Genomic DNA, 21633 nt, shown 5'->3' with positions numbered 1-21633 from the left:
TTAATTAGTTAGTTTTGTTAGAATATTGGTATGTTAGTATAGTTTTTGTATATTTATTAGTTTTGTTAGTTTTGTTAGAATATTGGTATGTTAGTATAGTTTTTGTATATTTATTAGTTTTGTTAGTTTTGTTAGGATTATTAGTTTTTTATAGGATTTTAATAGGTTTGTTAGTATAGTTAGTTTTGATTTATTGATAATTTAGTGATTTGTTAGGAGCCACGAATTTGTTTTGTTAGTGATTTGTTAGAATATATATCTTTAAATGCAAAATTAAGAAGATTAGAATTTGTTAAAAAATTGATTAAAATAAATAGGCAAGATTATGTAAAAATTTTGATTAAATAAACTACTTAAGACGTAATAAAATTTAGTTCAAGAAAAATATACATAAAAATTAATTATAAAAATTAAGTTCAAAAGTATAAACAATTAAGTTAAAAAGTTAATATATTGATTTGTTAGAATATTTTAGTCATTAGTGTTAGGTGTTTTACTTTTTGGTTAGAATATTGACAAAATAATAATGACGTAGATTAAAATTTGTTAAAAAATTGATTAAAATAAATAGCCAAGATTATGTTAAAAATATATGTATTGAACTAAATATACAAAATTATTTAAAAATTTGAATTAAAAATTTTGATTAAATAAACTACCTTAGACGTATTAAAAATTACTATAAAGTTAAATTTAAAAGTATAAAAGTAAATTTATATTCTATAAACGGAGTTCTAAAAATTATTATCAAGTAAAAAAGATATATATAAAAGTAATTAAATTTGTGATAATTTTGTTATATGATTTGTATTTTGCAAAAAACGTATAATATGATTTGTATTTTGCAGTATAGATGGCGACTTACCATGGCGGTGATGGCGGCAATGAAGACCCACATCGACCATGGTGGAAGATTACATGAGGCTGCAAAGGCAGCGGCGGTAAGGAATTTGGTTTTTTTATAATTCATATTTTAATTTAATATTTTTTACTAAATTGTCTTTTTAGAATTTGGTTCTTTATTATTCATATTTTAATTTAATATTTTTTTTACTAACTTGTTTTTTTAATTTTTGCTAGCCCACGAAAGGGAAAGGGGAGGGGGCCATGTCAAAATTTAAATCTGGAGGCCGAGTTCGCGAAAAAGGGCCGCATGTCCATCGACTTCGACACAAGCAACTTAAAAACGTGGTAGGCGATCGGCCCAAATTCTTCTATGTATAAGAGCCTCATTGGCACCTTGGTCCGCCACATCCCTCAGACATACGACTCCTGGGACCATGTGCCTGCTGAGAGAAAGGATTTTATCATCCCGACTCTGAACGTAAAATATTATTCATTTTTAACTTCTTCTTTGATGTTTGTATCAATTTTTAATTTCGCTAACTTTTACTTTTATAAATTGCAGACTCGGTTCAAATTGGACCACTTTATTCAGATTCCTAACCCCGAGGATCCTATCAGGCGGGGGTTTAGGCTGTGTGTTGATAGGGACTGCTCCGATCAGTATCGGCTCCGGAAGAGCCAGTTCAAGAGAGCCCACTTTTCCAAAAAGGGGGGCCTGGATGTAGTTCCCCAGTTGGAACAGGCTGTTCCTCCAGAGGGTATGTCACAGGAGGACTGGAGAGCTTTGTTGGGATATTACTAGAGGTTGGACCGGGTGAAGCAGTCGGCGAGAAACAGCACGAACAGGGGCAAGCAAGTTCTTGCGGGGACCCATGGTCGTAAGTCTTACTCTCAGTACGTCCACCAGGAGAAGGTTAGTTATGAATTATATGTGTATTAAATATATATAATTGTGTTTAAAAGTATAAATTAAAGAATGTATATGTCTATGATAAATTGATGTGTTTACAGGTTGAAAAAAACAAGGACGTGGACTTGGTGGATTTGTTCGAGATTAAGCACAAGAAGAAGAAGGATAAACAATGGGAACACCCGATGGCTGAAGAAATACATGTATGTGTCTCTCTGTAGGATTTTATATTTTTTAGTATTAAATGTTAATTAATCAACCTTATGTATAATGTAATGTTTTTTACAGTCTCAGCTCAAGAAGAAGAAGGAGGAGGCTGAACAGGACCTCGTTCCAACACCAGATCCTGACATTGTCATGGATGTACGGGGACCCCGGGCGAGGCATCGTCGAGGCATAGGGCGGGTCATCAGGCAGATGGGTACCGAGGCGTATGACTATACGCATCTTACCCAGGGACAGCCACGTGCATCATTCGACTTGAACAATGACCCACCTCAGCCTAGCCAGACGTCCTCCTTATTTGATGAATTATTTAACTATTCTAGTTATGCACAGGCTCCTTTTCCTCCTCAGCCGTCCCAGCAGTTGCCCACAGCCCCTCAATACTCAGGCGGATCGCATCATGTCAATTTAGATGACGATGATGATGATGATGAGAGCGATGAAGCTCATGATTAGTATTTTTTGGTTATAAACAATATATTTTTTATCGTATCAATTATGTTTATGGTGAATATGTGTTTATCTTTTCGGATGTGCTGGTGATGATGGTCATAACAAACGAAAAAAACGTAAAAAAAATATGCCTAATCTATATAAATAAATACGTCAACTATTATTAGTAATAGAATACGTCAACGATATCTAGTACTTATAAAAACAAAAACATCAAAGATAGCTATAGAATACGTCAACTATTATTAGTAATCATTATAACAAATATAAGTAAAAAAATACATCAACGATATCTAGTACTTATAATAACTATTATTACATACGTTAAAGAGTTACAAACAAACAATTATACGATATAAATAAACTATTCAAGGATCTTATATCCCGTAGGTGCCTTATTAGCTTGAACGTGTCTGTGGTACTCAGCCAAACGGTCTCTGTACTTCGGATGTGTTGCCCAGGCCTGCGATGCAGGTTTATCATGTCCCCAAGCTGAGGTGTAAGGCATTGGGCAGTCCTTATCTAAAACAACTGTAACAAAATGTGTCGACCCCGATACCAGGGCAATGCATATCGGGTCATCTACGTATAGCTCGCTTGGCCCCTTCCAAAAAGGAAAACATGTGATGTTCTCCTCTAAACTTAAACAGATAATTATTACCCCCAACGCATTAGACAGAAGCATAGCGCAATATGGATTCATCATCCAGTAATCATGTGGGCGACCATTCGGATAAGACATTGATAGCAAAGTGTGTATGTGTTTAGCGTCACCAGCGAATGCACCCTCATAGTATCCGCGCCTGGACTCATACTCCTCTAGCATTAGTTTGCGAATCCACTCGAATTTTTGCTCGTTTTCACCCAAAGCAACAGCCAGTGCCCGAAACCCACAGTTACCATCAGACTGTACATTTTTTATATTGACAACGTATCTTTGAAAGAACTTAGGGAGCTGGCCTAGGTAATGACTCATGTCAAACGATGTTGACTCACTCAGGAAAAAGTTGTGTGTAAACGGTTCAGGGTTGTTCTGGGGATTTTGTGTATTCTGTGTAATGGGTGTCGAGAATAATTGATCAACAAAGCTATATGTTTCTTCTTGCGTTTGGTTATTCTGGTCTCCGAAATAACTTTGTGTGTCTGCGAAACGTGAATCGCTACCCACATACGAACTATGTCTGCCACTTTGTCCCTAGTATAGTTTGTTATAAGGTTCGCCAAAGGAATTTGTATTTCCCGGGATGTTAAACTCATAACCCACATACCCACTTTGCCTACCACTTTGACCCCATAATACTTTGTTATATGGTTCGTCTACATTGTCTGGCACGTTCATTGATAGGCCCACATAATTACTTTGTCTCCCAATCTGACCCCATTCGGGCTGGCTTTCAGTTTCATTGAAGAAACGTGATGGTGTTTCCGCGAAAACAGAACTGATGCCCACATAATCACTCTGTCTCCGACTTTCAGGTGATTGTGCTTGGCTTTCATTTTCATTGTAGAAACGTGATGGTGTTTCCGCGAAAAATGAACCGGTGCCCACATAATCACTCTATCTACGACTTTCAAGTGATTGTGGTTGACTTTCCCTTTCTTCAAAAAAACGTGATTGGGTGCTCACGTATTCACTGTGTCTCGCATATTGGCCTTCTCCAAATGCACATGACGGCTGCGAAAATTGATCAGAGAATTGAACCCACCTGGATTTTTGAAGACCCGAGGGTGCTGTGTTTGTCGCTGGTCTGTTTTGTTCGGGCGCCTGCAAAAAAAAAAAAATTTTAATAACAGATTACACTTACAAGTATACTAACAAATAGGGGGCAATTACCAAAACTTCCAAAAAAATTTTCAATTAATTAAATGTAGTTCGAATTATGATCCGACATACTTGAGGTATATTTTTCTTTGACCCGATTGGTCTTCCACGTTTATTTTTAATAACAGACAGGTCCTTGATTTTCGTTCTCCCCGGATAGACGATGTCTTTTAATTTAGAAATCCAGTTTTTGCGATTTGACTTCGGTTGATCCTTAAACTGGACTTTAACATCCTCTACTAATTGGTCGATAGCTTCGTCATCGTCAGAGTCTTTTCGATGATCGTTGTCCGGAAGGCATGTCGACAGTGTCAGGTCTAGCTTTCTCCAAAAGTCATTTATGGTATGCACCTCAACACGTTTGTCTACATTTTTGACGAAAAATAATTACAATATTTGTGCATTTAGCAAATAAAAAAAAGCAATTGCTTATATTTCAATAAACTTACTGCAATGCATGTACGCAGCTAGACGGCAGGCACATGGAAGGTCACAACTAGTCCACACCTTACACCCGCATTTTCTCAAGTCTTTTCCGATCTCATTTTTTAATCGTTTTATTTCATCGACCATTATATCAAGAGCTGTCACAGATACAACACAAAGCAAGTCTTTCAAACATAGGTAGTTGTGTTTACCAGCTCTATAAATCCTGCTTTCTTCCAGTTGGCCCTTGATTTCTGTATCTTGTCCGAGGAGGACATCATTAACACACTGAATTATTCGTTGAAATGTACATCTCCCCTGTAACTCGGACTTGAGGAGTGAATGCTCAGCCTCAACTTTGTTGGTAGTGTAATTACGGTAGTTGATGTGCTGATCCACCCAAAAGGACACAAACTTTTCCTTGTACGGGGAAAGCCACTCCTTCTGCAGGTACTTGTAAACCTCTGTCAATTTAACATGTGATTAGCTTGTGTGGGTATATGTGATTTACCAAAAATTAGGAAAAAAAAAACTTCAAAAGCACTTCACTTACTGTCTAAACGGGGACCCATCTTCTCTTTTAAATATGATAAATTGTTGGTGTACTCTTCTAGTGTGCGGGACTCGTAAAGTTTTTTCCACCATCCGTAAAAAGGCCCCCATTTCCCTTCCCCTTTTAACGATGGCATGCTAAATTTGTCTATGTTCCTCCATATGTGCACTCTACACAGTAAACGGTATGCTTCAGGCATAACGGTTTTGCATGCTTTCATTAGCGCCAGATCCCGGTCCGTGAGTACGACACGCACAGCAAAGCCTTCACCTAACGTCGACTTCAAACACTCCAACACTCATCTATAATTATGCTCTTGTTCGCTTATGATAAACGCATATGATATGCTAAAGGTCCTGTTTGTTGGAGTGACACCAACGATCTCGACCAATGGCATGTTGTACATATTCGTTTTGTACGTGGCGTCTATTTGGATAACATAAGGAAATGCACGCCACAATTTAAATGCTGTCGGATGTATAAAAAACAGATTCTCCAACCGACCAGATACACTGTTTGTTGTATGATAATACAAGTAATTATGCTCTTTAAGCAAACTGAACATAACCTGTTTCGTTTGAACAATATGGCGTACATATTTCGTTTCAGATACTCTATCATAGTAAATAAATAAAAAGATATGTAAATTTGATATGATATACCTGCATTGGAGTGTTCCCATGTTTTTCGGCCGCCTTCTTCCGCATAGCTTTTTGGAGATTGTAAATGTCATCACTGCGGGTCAAGTTTCCTGGAAATTTTTCTTTCAATAGCTTTAACATCCTACGGGGCGTACTACCACGATGATATTCTTCTTCCAGAAATAATCTCTCCTCTTCAGTCAACCTTCTTGCGTACGCGTAACCCTCCAGATTCTCTGCTGGATAGTGATTATGTGTGTCGTCTACAACGGTTATCCTCCAACCATCATCAGTGAAACGACCGATTAATCTAAAGGGGCACTGACACTTAAGTGTCTTTTTAACGAGGCCGCTTATCCTATCATTCATTTTCCTAGAAAGATTACAGACTATCGTCACTTTATTTCTTACACCAGCTAAGTTGGAATTTGTTCGTCGTTTGATTAACACATAACCAAGCTGCAATCCTGTACTTTTGGTCCAGTTGAACAATTCTTCGTGTGAATCGAACACCTTAAGATGTATTATTAGTCCTTGAGCAATATATTTATACAAAATTGCGGTAAAAATTTACAAGTAATAGTGGGTTTAGTAAAAATAAGATTAGGGGTATTAAAGTCATTTGATAATATTTTCCTTGTGCAATATCTAACATTTTAAATATGCAATATCATTAATTTTTTTTAACAAATTATCATTAATTTATATACTAATAAATATCTAACATTTTAAATATGCAATATCTAACATTTTAAATATGCAATATCTAACATTTTAAAATATGTAATAAATATAACAACGAAACACAAATTAAATAGTACTAAAATATAAATATTTTTATGATATTTGCCTAAATTAGTTTTTTTTTAACAAATTATCATTAATTTGTATACTAATAAATATCTAACATTTTAAATATGCAATATCTAACATTTTAAAATATGCAATAAATATAACAACGAAACACAAACTAAATAGTACTAAAATATAAATATTTTTATGATATTTGCCTAAATTAGTTTTTTTTAACAAATTATCATTAATTTGTATACTAATAAATACCTAACATTTTAAATATGCAATAAATTTAACATCCTAACACAAATGAAATAGTACTAAAATATGAATATTTTAATGATATTTGCGTAGATTAGTTTTTTTTATAAAAATTATCATTAGTTTGTATACTAATAAATATCTAATATTTTAACATTGCAATAAATTTAACATCCTAACACAAATCAAATAGTACTAAAATATAAATATTCTAATGTTATTTGCCTAAATTAGTTTTTTTTTAAAAATTTATCATTAATTTGTATACTAATAAATATCTAACATTTTAAATATGCAATAAATTTAACAAAAAAACACAAATTAAATACTACTAAAATATAAACTAATAATGATATTTGCCTAAATTAGTTTTTTTTAAAGTTAACAAGGATACCTGATCGGTGTGGAAAACCCTAGCGTCGTAGTCAAAATGAGGGGTCGCCTCTGGTATGTCAAATTTTTCATCAGGTTCTTCTAAGTGAAGCTCAAAACCTTCCGCACCCATTTCGCCCCATATACTTTCAAAATCCATCTTGGATGAAAGATAGAATGAAAGATAGATAGAAACGCTTTAAGATAGATAGTAATAATAATACTAAAGTTTTTGAAATAATAATAACACTTCAAAACGCGTACGCTTTAAGATAGATAGTAGTAACTAAAGAAAATTTATATTTATACAATGAAAGATAGAAAGAAAGATATCACTTTAAGAGACAATGAAAATGAAGTTTATATTTATAGAACTTAACCGTAAACTGTGGTCTTGATGGTCCACAGTGTACGGTTTCGTACACTGACTTTTTGCAGCGACCCTCGCTGCAAAAAGTATGGTCATTTTACTAAAAAACTGGTCGGGTCATCAGGCGCTTAAAAAAAACATTATAGATGAACTATTTTTAAATAGTCTAATCATTTATCAAAGGTATTGGTGGTGTTGCTTACAGAAGTAGTACGTATGTATGATGACACATTTATATTGTTCCCATTACTTATATCAAGTGACAACTACGTACATATATATTCTAAGGCAATGTGACTCCATCAAAGAAACAAGTATGAATATGATCAATTAACTGGTCAATATCTTGACCACGTGCATGATCATGTTCATATGCTATCCATTTGCCATTGCCATAGTATCAGTCAGCGTAAAGTATAAACTATCTTGACTCATATGTAAGTAACCATCTCAACTTTGATTGTACTCTACATCTATATCTATACTACTATATAAAAATTATATCCCTATGTTGAAAAGTTTACAATTTTGGGACATGTGAAATTACCATTTTACCCTTAATTAATTAACTTACACAACCATTCCATAATCTTTTAAAAGATATTCATTATCTATAAAAATCAAATATCTATGTATCAATTACCAATACCTCTTAACGCCGACGCCACCATATTGCAACTAATGCTATCGCCGCCGCATTGCATGGGTACCATGCTCGTATATGTCTAAAGTTTTGAAATGAATTCACATTAACTGTGATTAATAACCATAGTTAATACATTTAAGTTTTTACAAAACTAGTAATTAGTCTAGCTTGTTTCGAATCTCTAATGCTTTGTTAATTCCACCATGTCGAATCCTAAAAGATTTGACTCAGAAATTAAACCAACCCATCAACCTTCTTGATCCATGTATTAACCGGGTCACTTTTAGGTTTGGGTTAGTAGGCCATGGGTCTGGGTTAGACTTTTCAATTAACTTGAAAATTTTAGCGGGCCAGTTTAGGGATGAAGATTTTCAACCCGTCAACATAATAACCGGAACCCAACAACTTGAACCCGACTTTATTAATAGTCCTACCAAAACCCCGCCCCTGAGTGGAAAACCTACTTATGTTTTTTAATTATAGAAAACCGAAATAGTTTGGTTTCTGGATGCATACGAAAACCCAACGAGATAAACCAATCCAAACCATTAATTTCTAATGCCAATTTAATATATACTTTATTTCTTATAGACATTTTGATTCGTGCTATCTATTTCTGTTTACGCTTGTATCGTTGAGTTATTTTTTAACTAGACATTAATATCGTGTAAGTTTTTCTATCTTCATATTGGAAATTTGTTGTTACGGTCTCGCTATTGTAGAAACTAGAAGCGAGCTTGACCCCTTTAAAACTATAAAAAACTGTAACAAAAAAAAATAAAAATATAACCAAACCGCTAGCTATAAGCCGAAGGCATTTGGTTTGATATTTCCGACACCCAAAAGTATGTGGTTTGGATTTTGATTTATGATGTCATGCTGATAAATACTCGGCCTTAGCTACTAGTAACCGCCAAAGGTTTCCCACAAGTATTCTTGTTTAAAGGAGCTCCACATCCAACTTAATCCGCCACATAGGGGTTTTGAGATTGAACTACTTGGCCAAATGGCAATGTTACCTGCATTCGACATGGTTCATATGTTTATACTTACGAATAGCATGTTTGTGACAACAGATAATCTACATGAATTGCTCCATTGTGATCAGAAGTTTAACAGAAGACTTGCTCTATCCAGTATCCACCGATATTCCTTCTAATTTCCCAGGAAAGACTATTTAACCAGTCATAACTTGCATTTACATAGATTGGCCTAATAAGTAATAAAAATACTAGTAATACACTTTGACAAATTTTAAGATAGGGTAATTGTTTAACTTTACCCGTAAGATGAAAATAGAAAATAAATATATAAAAACAAAACATAGCCTGAATGCACAATTGAAGCACAAAACCATATGCAAGATATTGATCATTCAGATAAAGTAGAAAGGAATGTATAACACTGGCAACACAACCATATAATCTGCAGCAAGAAGCCAAGAATCAAAGCCAAAAACCACACAATTAATATGGGTTAACTGAGATTTAAGGTATAAAGTTTTGGATTGGGAATCGGTTATATAAATCATGTCTCAAGAAAATCAAATACTGCACAGTGTAAGGGCGTGCCAGCTTGGATGCAAATTCAATCTATTAAATCTATAATCAAGACTTGTGCTATAATTACACATTTGATGAATATTAGCTACACTTTACTTCACAATACCTAATGCTTGTCGAGGGTGAAAATAATAAAACTAATCCACAGCTTCTTCCGTTTCCCTAGTACCTGAGTTGATGGAACAGACATATATGCACTTACAGAATACACGAGACATCGGAGTTTCACTTTCAAACACATCCCAGCATAAGCATCATCCCTGCAGGGATCATACATTGGGGATTATCAAAGATTAATGCCATTGCTCAAAATGTCTCTTTTTGGGGTTATACTGGTAAGTACAAATTACTAACTTATTGTGTTAGAAGAAAATTGCAACGATTCCCATTTTGGATTCCCATGAAACTGGCAACGTATCCAGGTTTTTGGTGATTTGTCAATTTACAGCTATATATATGTTACTCGTGCTCTTGAAAGTTGATCAAATTTGCAGTTCGAAAAAAAAGATACCTTAAATATTTAGAGGGGCTCACTAAGCACTGAAATTTAACGAAAGGAACCAAAAATCGAGTCCTTTTTGCTCAAAATTTCAACCCATCCAGTTCAATCAGGTTAAATAACTTCCAAATACAGATTTCTTCAACGCCATCATTACAGAATAGAAATAAGTAAGAAGTGATACTGTATTCAATCAATTAAAGAGTTATTCAAAGCATTTTATAGTCCAGACTTCTTTTAAAACCCTGACTTGCAGAATCATCATGAAAATGATGTCTTTATAAGAAGGTTTTTAGCATCATCATTAAGAATGTACTATAATATTGGTTTGTATCAACAAATCTATCGTTTTTCTCTGTAACTCTCCATAAATATTCAATAAATTTTCTAGAATAATTTCACAAACATATTGAAAACTTCATGGGATAACATTACTAGTTATAAAGATATACAGTATGAAACAGCAGGTCCCGTTTCATCCTTTTCACAATAAGAGGAATGTGAATCAACAAAAATTTATTCTTTTGTTCATTTACTGCTAGTAATTATAGACATTTAATGAACTCCCAGTCTCCCACACAAACTATCGTAAATTTTTGTATAGTCAAAACCAGCCAATTTACAAATGAAAGGAAGTATAATGGGTGGGTTGGCTAGCAGGAAAAACCGAGCACAACTAAGTTGGTCAAATTCCCACGATGTATAATGGTACTGTTGAGTAAACATGGTATAAATATTGTTTCCCTAACATGAGAAATAAATTGACAATGAGATTGTGTACCTCATGCTTCAAAGTAAAGTAATCTTCCCATCATCTTCTTTGACTCCTAATTTTTGCAGTAAACCTCTTAGAATAACACGGCTCCTATTTTCTGTAATGGATCTTCGGTTTACCACAATTTCAAGAAGTCGGAATTTTTGTACCTCGCTCATGTGCAACATGTTCATTCTCTTTCTTTGAGGGTGATGGGCGAGAATTAAATGTCGAGCTCTTAGGATTTTCAGATATCTCAGCTTGAGATGCCAAGTACTCGAGAGCAACAACTATATCACCAATTAAGGGCCGAAAATTTGCTTGTTCTTGGAGACACATCGCAATAATGGCAACCGCATGGTGCATACAACGTGAAGGGAAGCGATCTTGTAGCAAAGGATCTGCTAACTGAACAAACTTCTTCCTATCTTTCAAAAATGGCCGGGACTACAAAAAAGTTTGGAATGAAAAGTGGATTACTACAAATGATGCAAACACATTGGGTATAGATTAAGGAGACATGCAATGTGGATTAAGATGCTTATATACACGATTTACAATTAGGTTGGAGTTAACCCCACACACACTTGCTCAATTTATTATTAATGACCATGCCTACATCATGATTACAAAACAGTGTTTTATAATAATAATCCATATATTCAGTCAAAGCACAAAGTAGTTTAAGAGATTGTATGTATAGAAATTAGACTTTGGATCACCACACAGTTTGACCCATGTGAGTATGTGACCTGTTTGACGTCATTGTGTAAGCTATATCAGTTAATTTAAACTACTTGAGATATAATGGAACCCATGTTAACCCATTTCCGATTATATATATCCATATATTTGTGAACTTCAAATAATTTAAGAAAAGGAAAACGATAATGGGTTGACCTACCCCGACGGCCCAACCTCTACTGACGAGTAAGTCAACAACAAAACTTAAACTGTGTTCAGCATTCACCTAAGTCTGGTTTGGCCAATTGATCAGTCCCCATCAAATTTTGCCTCATGTGCTCATTATAATTAAAGAAATAAAAACATTCCAAAACAAGAGAAAATCAACCAATAACTTACCCACGAAACTAAATTTTGTTCTCCGGATTTTTTGGTCATGTCGATTACTTTGCGCCCAGTAATCAGCTCCAGCAAGACAACACCAAAGCTGTATATATCTGACTTTATTGTAAGTTTACCACTCATTGCATAATCAGGTGCACAGTAACCATAGGTACCCATAACTCGAGTAGACACATGGGTGTTATCACCAACAGGACCCAATTTAGCAAGCCCAAAGTCTGAAAGTTTTGGATTGAATTCATTATCTAGCAATATGTTCGATGATTTTAAATCACGATAAATTACTGGTGGATTTGCTTTGCAATGAAGATACTCAAGACCACGAGCTGCACCAACCGCAATCTTTAGTCTGGTGTGCCAATCCAATGGCTCCTGATGAGGAGTTAGATCTGAAAACAGGTATGCATTCAGTTAAGTTTACCATGAGACTTGCTTGATACCAAATGAAACAAAAATATTGTACTGTAAAGAAATTCTTAACTAGACAATAGTAAGTCTGAAAATTGACCGATGGCATGGGAGACCTCACACCAAGGAAACGCGTCAGACTTATAGCGATTCAAACGGTAAATTTAAAACACTGCTACTCAGGAAGTGGGTCACATTGTTTAAGATTGTGTCCTTATAGGCTTACAGCCACCTAGCTTATAATTGAGTCATTACTACCGACCCCTGTTTTGCAGCCCATAATTAAGACCTTCGGTGATCACGTACACAGAGATGTTAGTATTCTGTTCTTAACTTAAAGCAGAGCCGGTGTATAGAAGTGCATGTGAATATAATTTATTAAACCAAGTTGGCCCATCGATGATACTCTCACTTTCTTCCTAGGACATTATTAGTTTTTTACCTATCCCAAAAATGATCTATACCATGAAAACAAAAATATAGTAAATTAGAAAAGGATACATCCAATACATGTCATCTAAAATAAAGTAAAATATTTCCTTGTTCAGGTTTCTATCTCTTCTATTAATATTACAAGATTAACATAAAAATGGAACAAACCTATGAGCTCATCAGGTATGCACATGGACACAAGACAAGACTTTTGAACTTTAAAAAAACACAACAGCCTAGAAACTTGATGTCAGAGACAACCAGTGTCTAGATATCCATGCATCATATAGTCTTCTCATTAAAACTCATTCCTCGCTAAAGAAAGTGATCAAAGAATGCAATGAATTAAAACGTACCAAAAAGATGACTTTCCAGGCTTCCCCGAGGCATGTACTCGTATATCAGGAGCCTCTGGTCTCCGTCTGTGCAGTAACCAGTCAATGTGACAAGGTTTGAATGGCGAAGTAGACTCAACATAAGAACCTCCATAATAAATTCTTGGTTCCCTTGAAGTCCATTCAAGTTGAGCTTTTTTACAGCCACTAACTGTTCATAAAACTACATTATCATTATCAATGCCACAATATAAGGGAAACAAACATATGAAACAAATGCTTATACAAACATAAGACACCGCAACCACCACTCAATATTTAATCGCCTAAAGTGCATAAGGATTTTTTGGATGTACGTTTAACAAGATAATAGATTTGTCTTGTTTTTTTAGTAAATGTTGAAAGCAAAGTTCGCTTTATGCATTACAAGGCTATGTATGTATTTCGCTTGTTGAGATAAAAGTGATTATAATTATGCTTTATGATTATCTACGGTGACAAGCCGTTAAGAAGATGGTATAAGTAAACCAAATGTCAAGATATATGTAAATTTAGAAACCTCGAGTGCATTAAAGCTGAGAACCAATCCTAAGTGTTACTCAACGGATTATGATCTTAGCAAATTTGGAGAATCAAACAAGAAATAACCATAGGAAATTAACTCTTGAAGTAGAAGTTACATTGGCGAATTATCTCTAGCATTGCGGAACTAACTATCATATCGTTACATAATTAGTAAGTTTGATTTTAATGTTGAAGTCACATTTCATCACACACATCAACAGTTCAAGATACTTATTCCCATCTATAGCTAAAAAAACAAACTTTAAGCAAAATACCTTGCCAGAATCCAAGCGGCCCTTGTAAACGCTTCCGAATCCGCCTTCACCAATCAAATTCGCAACGCGGAAATTCTGTGTGGATGCGGCTAGCTCGCGAAACGTAAAGCTTCGTGCCACATTTGCTCTCTGACCACTCAATGCCATCCCTTTTCCTTTCATACTATCCACCCCTTTCCCATCTACACACCAAACATATATACAAAAAAGACTCCTACTTTAAAACTACATTATAAATTAATATTATTTCTAATAAGTTTTTGCAATCTCGAAAATATTCGATAAACCTTACCAGTAACATCCTTGTATCTTCTTTTCTTTCCATGACCTACATTCACACAATAATGCATAAAAATCATGAAAAATAAATTCATTTATTTATTTTTTCAAAAAAAAACAAAAAATTTAAATAAACCTGAGGGGGTGTGATTGGAGTCCAGAGCAGCAGCATCACCACAATTATCAACATTATTATGAGAGTGGGAATTGAAGCAAGAAAAGCAACCCATTTTTATATTTTACTTTTAAATTTTGAAGATTTATGTTAATTAAATACAAAGAATAATAATGATAATGTAATTGCTTTTCAATAGAAACACATAAATATTTATATATACATACACTAATTCATATATATATATTTTCATCACTCTGGAAAAAAATAAACAAAACTAGCCCTAATAACATAACAGATGGAAATAAAAGAAGAGACGAAAACCTATATATAAAAAGATAAACAAATCGAACACTAGATCTACGTCTATCTAATACGAGTAGTAATATAATTTATTTATATTTATATTAATAATAATAATATAATATAATGCAATTATAAATGGAAAATTGGTTGGTTATATTATTTTCTTAAATTGAGGTGTGTGTCCGGTTTTAGCGGCAATTCAACAGTGGGACCCGGTTGTCTTTTTCTTTCTAGCCTGTCACTCTTTCTTTCTTTCTTTTACTCGTAAAAATCGAAAGTCGATTTCGAGCTCCCTGAAAATAAATGATTTCGAATTCCTTCACAACACTAGCTAGTAGCTACAAACTATCTATCAAGTAAATAATAATAATTATACAACATATATATGTTGGATACATTGGGCATTATTTTGATTTTATTCGTATTGATATCACTTAATTATAGATTTTTTGTTTTTAACTTTTGTAATAAACTAAAATCAAATATATTAATATATATACATAGGGGTTGGATATTATAAAATAAGTATTAAAGTAAAACAAATATAAAGATCTTGGCCTTTATATGATGGTTAAATTGGTGCACGGTGATTCACGAAGCAATTGATATACGATGGTTTTCATGATGCACGATAATTATTAGTAAAGAAAAACATATTGCTTTATTTATTTTACTTTAATACTTGTTTTATTTTACCTAATACCTATATACATATATAATAAAAAAATTTTAAAAAGAGACCTATCTACAAGTCATGTCACATGTTAGTCCCAATCATAACTATTGATCCCACATCTTAATAATTGATATAAATAAAATGAAAAAAGAAAATCTGATGTTATCATGTAAAATAGGTCTTTTCTTTTTCAATTAATTATTTATTGACTTAATACAAATAGCATGTGAATAGAACCTTGGATGTACAGTACTACAAATTTCTAACATGTAGATGTAACCATTTCTATCAATCATGTGATATTCCACTTGATAGACTATTTCATTGGTTTTTATACATGGAAACAATGGTCAAATTTATAAGTACTTCATTATATATATACATACACACATTGAATGTTCGCGACAACAATATTGGTAATGATGGTGTGATGATGGGAGTTACGACGACAACGAATAGTGTAGGTAAATGATTTAAACATGATAGTGTAGATATTATAGAAATTTAAGAACTAGATATTGTAAATTAGCTCATTAAGGATATTATTAAATAAATGAAATAGATATTTTAATATTATAAATAAAGGTGAAGAGTATTTTAAGATTACAAATTTATAATTCTAGAAAGGGGAGTTCTGTAACTATGTGAAGATTATTCATATATGTTTATCAGGTATAACTTGATCAGTTTATATGTGAACGAATTTATTTATAGATATCATTTACGTATGAATATTAATTTATAGTTTAAAGGTTACCATATTTTTTTAAAAATAAATGGTTAAATATATATATTATTTCAACTTCTTGCGGTCTTGGTAATAACTATACTAAGGATTCAAATCTATTGTATATGTCAAAAAGTATCTTCTTAAAGATTTCCTTATGAGAATGTCTAGAGTTCAATTCCCATAGTATTACATTATGGTAAAATACTAATTTGAAAATTCACTACTAACATTCGTAGTTAAAAAATAAATGAAAATAACCATAGTTAAGGAAATGGAAGGTGACATGTTAGAAAGACATTAAAGCATTAATGATTGAGTTGCACAAGACCTATGCTTGGCGGTTTGAGCCCTACATTGTTCAGGACCAATGGTCCACATTTCCAATTCCATGATCACATTAGGACCATTTATAATCAATATCGCAGTTTAAAGTGTTGAAGGCGTAAAATACAAACCTATGTTGGTCATATAATCATTCCTAGAAATGATATTATCAAGATTATCATCACCATAAATCAACTCTCAACTATTGTATAAAATAGCAATATGGCATGGCTGGTTATATGGATGAAATGGTTGTTTTTAAGAAGGGGATTTCTAAGTTAACCTTAAAATGACTAGGGTAATCTTGGTCGTTGTTAGAAAATCAAAGGCAAAGATTCAAAGGTGAATCTTGACCATTGATTTTCATTCAAAGTTCAAAATCTATTCAACTTGACTCAAGTTGGGGAATCAACTTGAGAGAATCATCACCCTTCTATACCCTTCTATCATTATACTCTATTTCAAAGTTCGTTTCTAATTAATGTACATGCAATGTATTATTGCAGCATATTCCTTTGGATTTAGACTTAATTCTCTTCAAACTTTAGAGACGACATAATGAAAAGGACCGAAACGCATAGTTGAATTTAAAACTGTGAGATATACACATATAACGTATAAAGATGACAAAAAAACAATCAACTTTGGTGATACTTTTGGATAATTTGTCATTTATTGTATTATATTCCCTGTTAATTAGCCCCGTTGCCAAATGCCAATACACAATTCATCTTGATCTTGTCTGATATGCATAGAAAGTGAGGAGTTCATAATACCGCATCTCACATAGATAGACAATCCAAAAAAGAGTGAAAATCTGAATACATCCAAGTCTTGCATTGCAACCTATCAATAACTTTATGATCAGTAGTGGCTCAAGGGTAAAGCAAGGGAAGCAAAAACTTTAGGCCCCAAGTATCCGAAAGCCTCATATTTCTCTAGTTATGCATATGACCACGTAGTAATGGGAATTAGAGAACTTAAGTTTTATCAATTAGGTGATAGTTGTTTCAGCGGATATATTAGGAGTGATTTATTATTTTATATTAGTGTTTGAAATAAACTCTATTTAGAATATCAATAGTTTTGTTACTTAAAAAAGACCCCAATGATAAGAACTTGATTTAGGCCTCCGATTTGATTGAGCCGCAACTGGGTTTGATCAAGAGTCCAGTACTTTGAGGCTTGGTTGCTGCCTAGAGTTGGCGAAAAAGACTAGTAAGAGACCGCTAGGTTGGAATGAGCATGTCGAAACATTTCGAATCTAATGATTAACTTTTAAAGAGAGTATCAGACAATGATGAAATTACAGAAAACAAACTTTTCACCCAAGGACGAGTCTACAAACAGACATGCGCTCATGACTACAATATCCATACTTGTAAATTTACACTAGAAAACCAGAACTTGATTATGTGGTACACATTCAGTCACTATAAATCTATAATCATATACATATTACCTATACAAACATATCCTATAAATGATTCTTAAATACCAGATCGACTCTAATTAGTCTCTACTTCTGAGCATTCCATCCTTTCCACTTCATATTGCTAAGCCATCCGAAAGAAAGATATAACTGACCTGAGTTTATTTTCACCAAATGCTGCCTGTATGGTATGAGTATGCTCCTCAGACCTGCATCAGAGATTCAGAGATGATAGATTACTCATAACATGTAACTTTTAGTCACGACATAATTCGAAATAGTCCACACATTTCCTTCTTCACAAAGCCTCTAGATTAAATTACTTGGCTGTGCATGATAATTTTCACAAACAAGCTGAAATTATTATTTTGGTAGTTTCAAAGTTTCAATGATGTTCTTGTTGGATATCTTATATTTTGATAAATAGTCAAGTCAACCATTTTCAACTATTTACAAGTCAACTTCACAATCATCATGGGACCATATTTTAACTGTAACATATGGTACTCCAAATCAAGTGCATCGTAAACTAGGCAGTAATGACAAAATGGAAGAATATTTTGCAGCAAATCATACTACCATAGTAACATTTTGCAATCATTACTTATGAGGTATCATTTAAGTTTGGACAAAAACTTTCTAGATGAAATGTGGCGTTTGTTTGAGCACTTTTCAGTATACCAAATTTCCTAATATGCCGCAACTAAGATCAGTTACTCCAGGTAAAAAGAGAGTATTAACTATTTATATATGAAATGGCCGATTTGACCTGAAAAAGCTAGTCAAACTGTGACATCTTCTCAGTGAAACATGCAGGTGGCAAAGGAAGCAACATATACCTGATAAACACATTGTCTTGTAGAGATTAGCGACACGAATATCCCCTTTTGTAGCCATATGAGGCCTCTCCAAGCACTCGAGAAATGCTAAATCTGCCTTGAGAAGCTCAGCTTGATCATGGGTATCATACCCCATGTCATGACAATAACAACAATAGTCTAGCCAATCAATAGGACGTTTGTCCCAAAGTGGAGATCCTCCATCTTTCCCACTTGACCAGTTTGGTCCACAGTAATGCCCATATCTTGGAAAGAACTGAGACAGAAACGCTCTTGGACCTGTATGCCATGGAACTTTGGAAACATAAGGCCTGAAACGAACTGTGGCGTAACTCATACCAGGTTCAGAAAATTTACGAAATCGAGACTGCCGTGCGTGGTTCTTCAGTTTTTTGTTAAAAAAAGCAGGCATTTTAATTTTCTCCTTGGCGTTAATGGCCCACGGAAAAACTGAAATAAGTGACCATCCCCAAATCTTGATATCAAGATCTGGCTGGTGAGTTGATTTTTCAAGAGATGTTGGCAAATCCACCTTGTTTGAATACATTTATGATACAGAAGTTGCAACACCAAAAATTGCTACGAAATAGTAAAGCTTGCAGTCATTCACGTTTTCTGGCAATCATCCAGTGACAAAAAATCTACATATAGCAAGAATAATAGAAATGAGAACTTTACATAATAATTGCCAATTGTCAGGTGCAAATTAAAAACGATAAGAAAGATGCAAATTTTAATTGATAAGCAAACTACAATCTATTAAAAAAAAAAAAAGGAAGATACAGAGAAAGAAAAGCCCGTGTTGACTGTACATCTAGTTTCATGAGTCTTTAACCCTAGCAAAACATCTGAAACACTCCTTCATGAAACAAAAATCAAAAAACCTAATGGAACAAAACTAATGCACCAAACATCTTGTAATGATTGCAACAATAATCCAGGACGAACTTGCACCAAAAAACCCGCAAAATACAAAACAATTAGTATTCACTACTTGCCTCATATCTAAAGGGTATCCTAGTTCGTTACGGGCAGGGGAATAAATAACGTCGTATACAGTTCTCGACCCAAAACGTTTGCATTTCTAAGCTCATTTTGGCATTTCCAAGTTCACTAAGTCTAAAGGGGTATCTTAGTTAGTTATTGTCTATGGGGTGGGCTGGAGCACGGTCGGTCGTCCTATTAACCGTCAACAATTCTTCCCAATAATCTGACTTATTATGATATATATACTAGCATTCATTCATAGCTCATATATATATATATATATATATATATGAGTATTATATATGCAAACATTCAATAGGGGTTGTTAATTAATGAACTTCAAAGCTCAGAGTATTAGCCAAATTACATACTTCTTAATGCATACATTAATAATTAAAAAATTCAAAAACTTGAAGATAAAAATCATCAATCAATAAATACAAAAAAATTGGGAAATAACTAGTAATGATATAATATTAATTACTAAGGGAAACAGTAAAAATCTATTAGAATAATACTGAAAAAGAAAAGAAGAAAAAGAGAATGAGATGAGGAAGAAGAAGAAGAAACTAACCGCGAAAGGAGGTAATTCTTCTGGTTAATAATAGTAATTAGAAGATCATCAGAAAACCCAAAAGATAAAATGAGACGAAACCGGTCGGGGTTTTATTTTTTCTTTTTTTCTTCGTATAATAATAATTATATGTTATTATATCCATATGCATCAAAAAGGTAAATATGAAGATAAAATGAAATATTATATTATATCGAGTACTATTCATATAATAGTACGCAGAGTATGATAGCTTATTCCAACCAACCATTTTATTTCTCTTTTTTGACTTATTTAACACGGACTTTTACATTTCTTAAGTCGGTTTCCTAACTTCGACTATTTTCTAACTTCAAGAATTTACTTAATATTTTCTTTTTCAATAAAACAATATATTTTTTTTAGTAAAAAAATTTTCGTTATACTGTGCCAAATTCTAAACCCCGGTCTGGGAGTAAAAATATAACACTATTAATCGGTGATGATTCATAATTTGAAGTTGTCGAAACAAAAATAAAAGTCGTATCTTGAAAACTTTTCAATCACTAGACTAATCGCCGATGGTTCATTACTTTAAATTTATCAAAAACAAAATAAAAGTTGTATCCTGATAATATCACATTCCAGGATTGAGATGTTCTTAAAACGACATGTAGCGTAATACTTGATCGACACATATACTTTTAATTTATTTATTTTTTTAAATTAGCTTTTTTTACTATATATAGTTTCAATTTTCTTATTAGACTTATAATTAAACTCTAAATCTTGGCTTATTAATACAAAAAACATTATAACCTTATTTGATTGATCATTTTCTTATTAACAAATTGTCTTTTTTTCTTTCTCAATTATTCAACTTCTATTACTTATATTACTTATAATAAGTTATTAACATGAAGACTTCAAAAATTTGAGTTTACGATTTAAAATCACAAGGCTATTTGTCGTCATCTACTATGCTTACAAGTTCCGATTTGATGTGATTATGAAATTTTTAAAACTCTAACTAAACATATTTTATTATACTAAAACACAGTTGCTCTAATAACTTATTAATCAATCATGTCTCTTGATTTCTTTAAATTCTCAATTTTGACTTTTATTGACTTATAATTATATAAAAAACGTCGATCATCTATCTAATTGGAGATAAC

General features: G+C 33.2%; 2 protein-coding genes and 1 long non-coding RNA gene across 3 annotated transcripts; 1 reads left to right on the top strand and 2 right to left on the bottom strand.

Moving 5' to 3' along the window:
- The first annotated feature begins 1662 nt into the window (after positions 1 to 1662).
- Positions 1663 to 2071, top strand: LOC122602796. Its single transcript, XR_006324401.1, has 3 exons — positions 1663 to 1759; positions 1858 to 1959; positions 2045 to 2071. It is a non-coding gene; the product is annotated as an uncharacterized LOC122602796 (long non-coding RNA).
- Positions 2072 to 9779: 7708 nt separating this feature from the next.
- LOC122602761 (probable serine/threonine-protein kinase PBL21) lies at positions 9780 to 14900 on the bottom strand. The gene is made up of 7 exons (XM_043775356.1): positions 14651 to 14900; positions 14528 to 14563; positions 14236 to 14417; positions 13418 to 13607; positions 12219 to 12610; positions 11163 to 11582; positions 9780 to 10142 (listed from the first exon to the last, which is right to left on the bottom strand). Exons 1-6 carry the CDS (start codon positions 14742 to 14744, stop codon positions 11283 to 11285), a joined length of 1194 nt encoding a protein of 397 aa, XP_043631291.1. The 5' UTR covers positions 14745 to 14900; the 3' UTR covers positions 9780 to 10142; positions 11163 to 11282.
- A 3011-nt stretch (positions 14901 to 17911) lies between these two features.
- Positions 17912 to 20612, bottom strand: LOC122602762. The gene is made up of 3 exons (XM_043775358.1): positions 20498 to 20612; positions 18937 to 19577; positions 17912 to 18306 (listed from the first exon to the last, which is right to left on the bottom strand). The coding sequence occupies exons 2-3, from the start codon at positions 19481 to 19483 to the stop codon at positions 18185 to 18187; spliced, it is 669 nt and encodes a 222-aa protein (XP_043631293.1). The 5' UTR covers positions 19484 to 19577; positions 20498 to 20612; the 3' UTR covers positions 17912 to 18184.
- Positions 20613 to 21633: the final 1021 nt, after the last annotated feature.

Source organism: Erigeron canadensis, chromosome 6 (genome assembly GCF_010389155.1).
Source record: "Erigeron canadensis isolate Cc75 chromosome 6, C_canadensis_v1, whole genome shotgun sequence".
NCBI classification, from domain to species: domain Eukaryota; kingdom Viridiplantae; phylum Streptophyta; class Magnoliopsida; order Asterales; family Asteraceae; genus Erigeron; species Erigeron canadensis.
This window is presented reverse-complemented; position numbering and strand designations above follow the sequence as displayed.

Bases quoted from the DNA above. Each gene is read 5' to 3' on its own strand.
- LOC122602761 (XM_043775356.1), bottom strand. From the start codon at position 14,744: ATGGGTTGCTTTTCTTGCTTCAATTCCCACTCTCATAATAATGTTGAT. The intron at 14,418-14,527 runs GTAAGGTTTATC...TTTGGTGTGTAG, and splicing joins AAGATACAAGGATGTTACTG to ATGGGAAAGGGGTGGATAGT. The intron at 13,608-14,235 runs GTATTTTGCTTA...TTTTATGAACAG, and splicing joins GCCGCTTGGATTCTGGCAAG to TTAGTGGCTGTAAAAAAGCT.
- LOC122602762 (XM_043775358.1), bottom strand. From the start codon at position 19,483: ATGTATTCAAACAAGGTGGATTTGCCAACATCTCTTGAAAAATCAACT. The intron at 18,307-18,936 runs GTATATGTTGCT...TCTCTGATGCAG, and splicing joins CAAGACAATGTGTTTATCAG to GTCTGAGGAGCATACTCATA.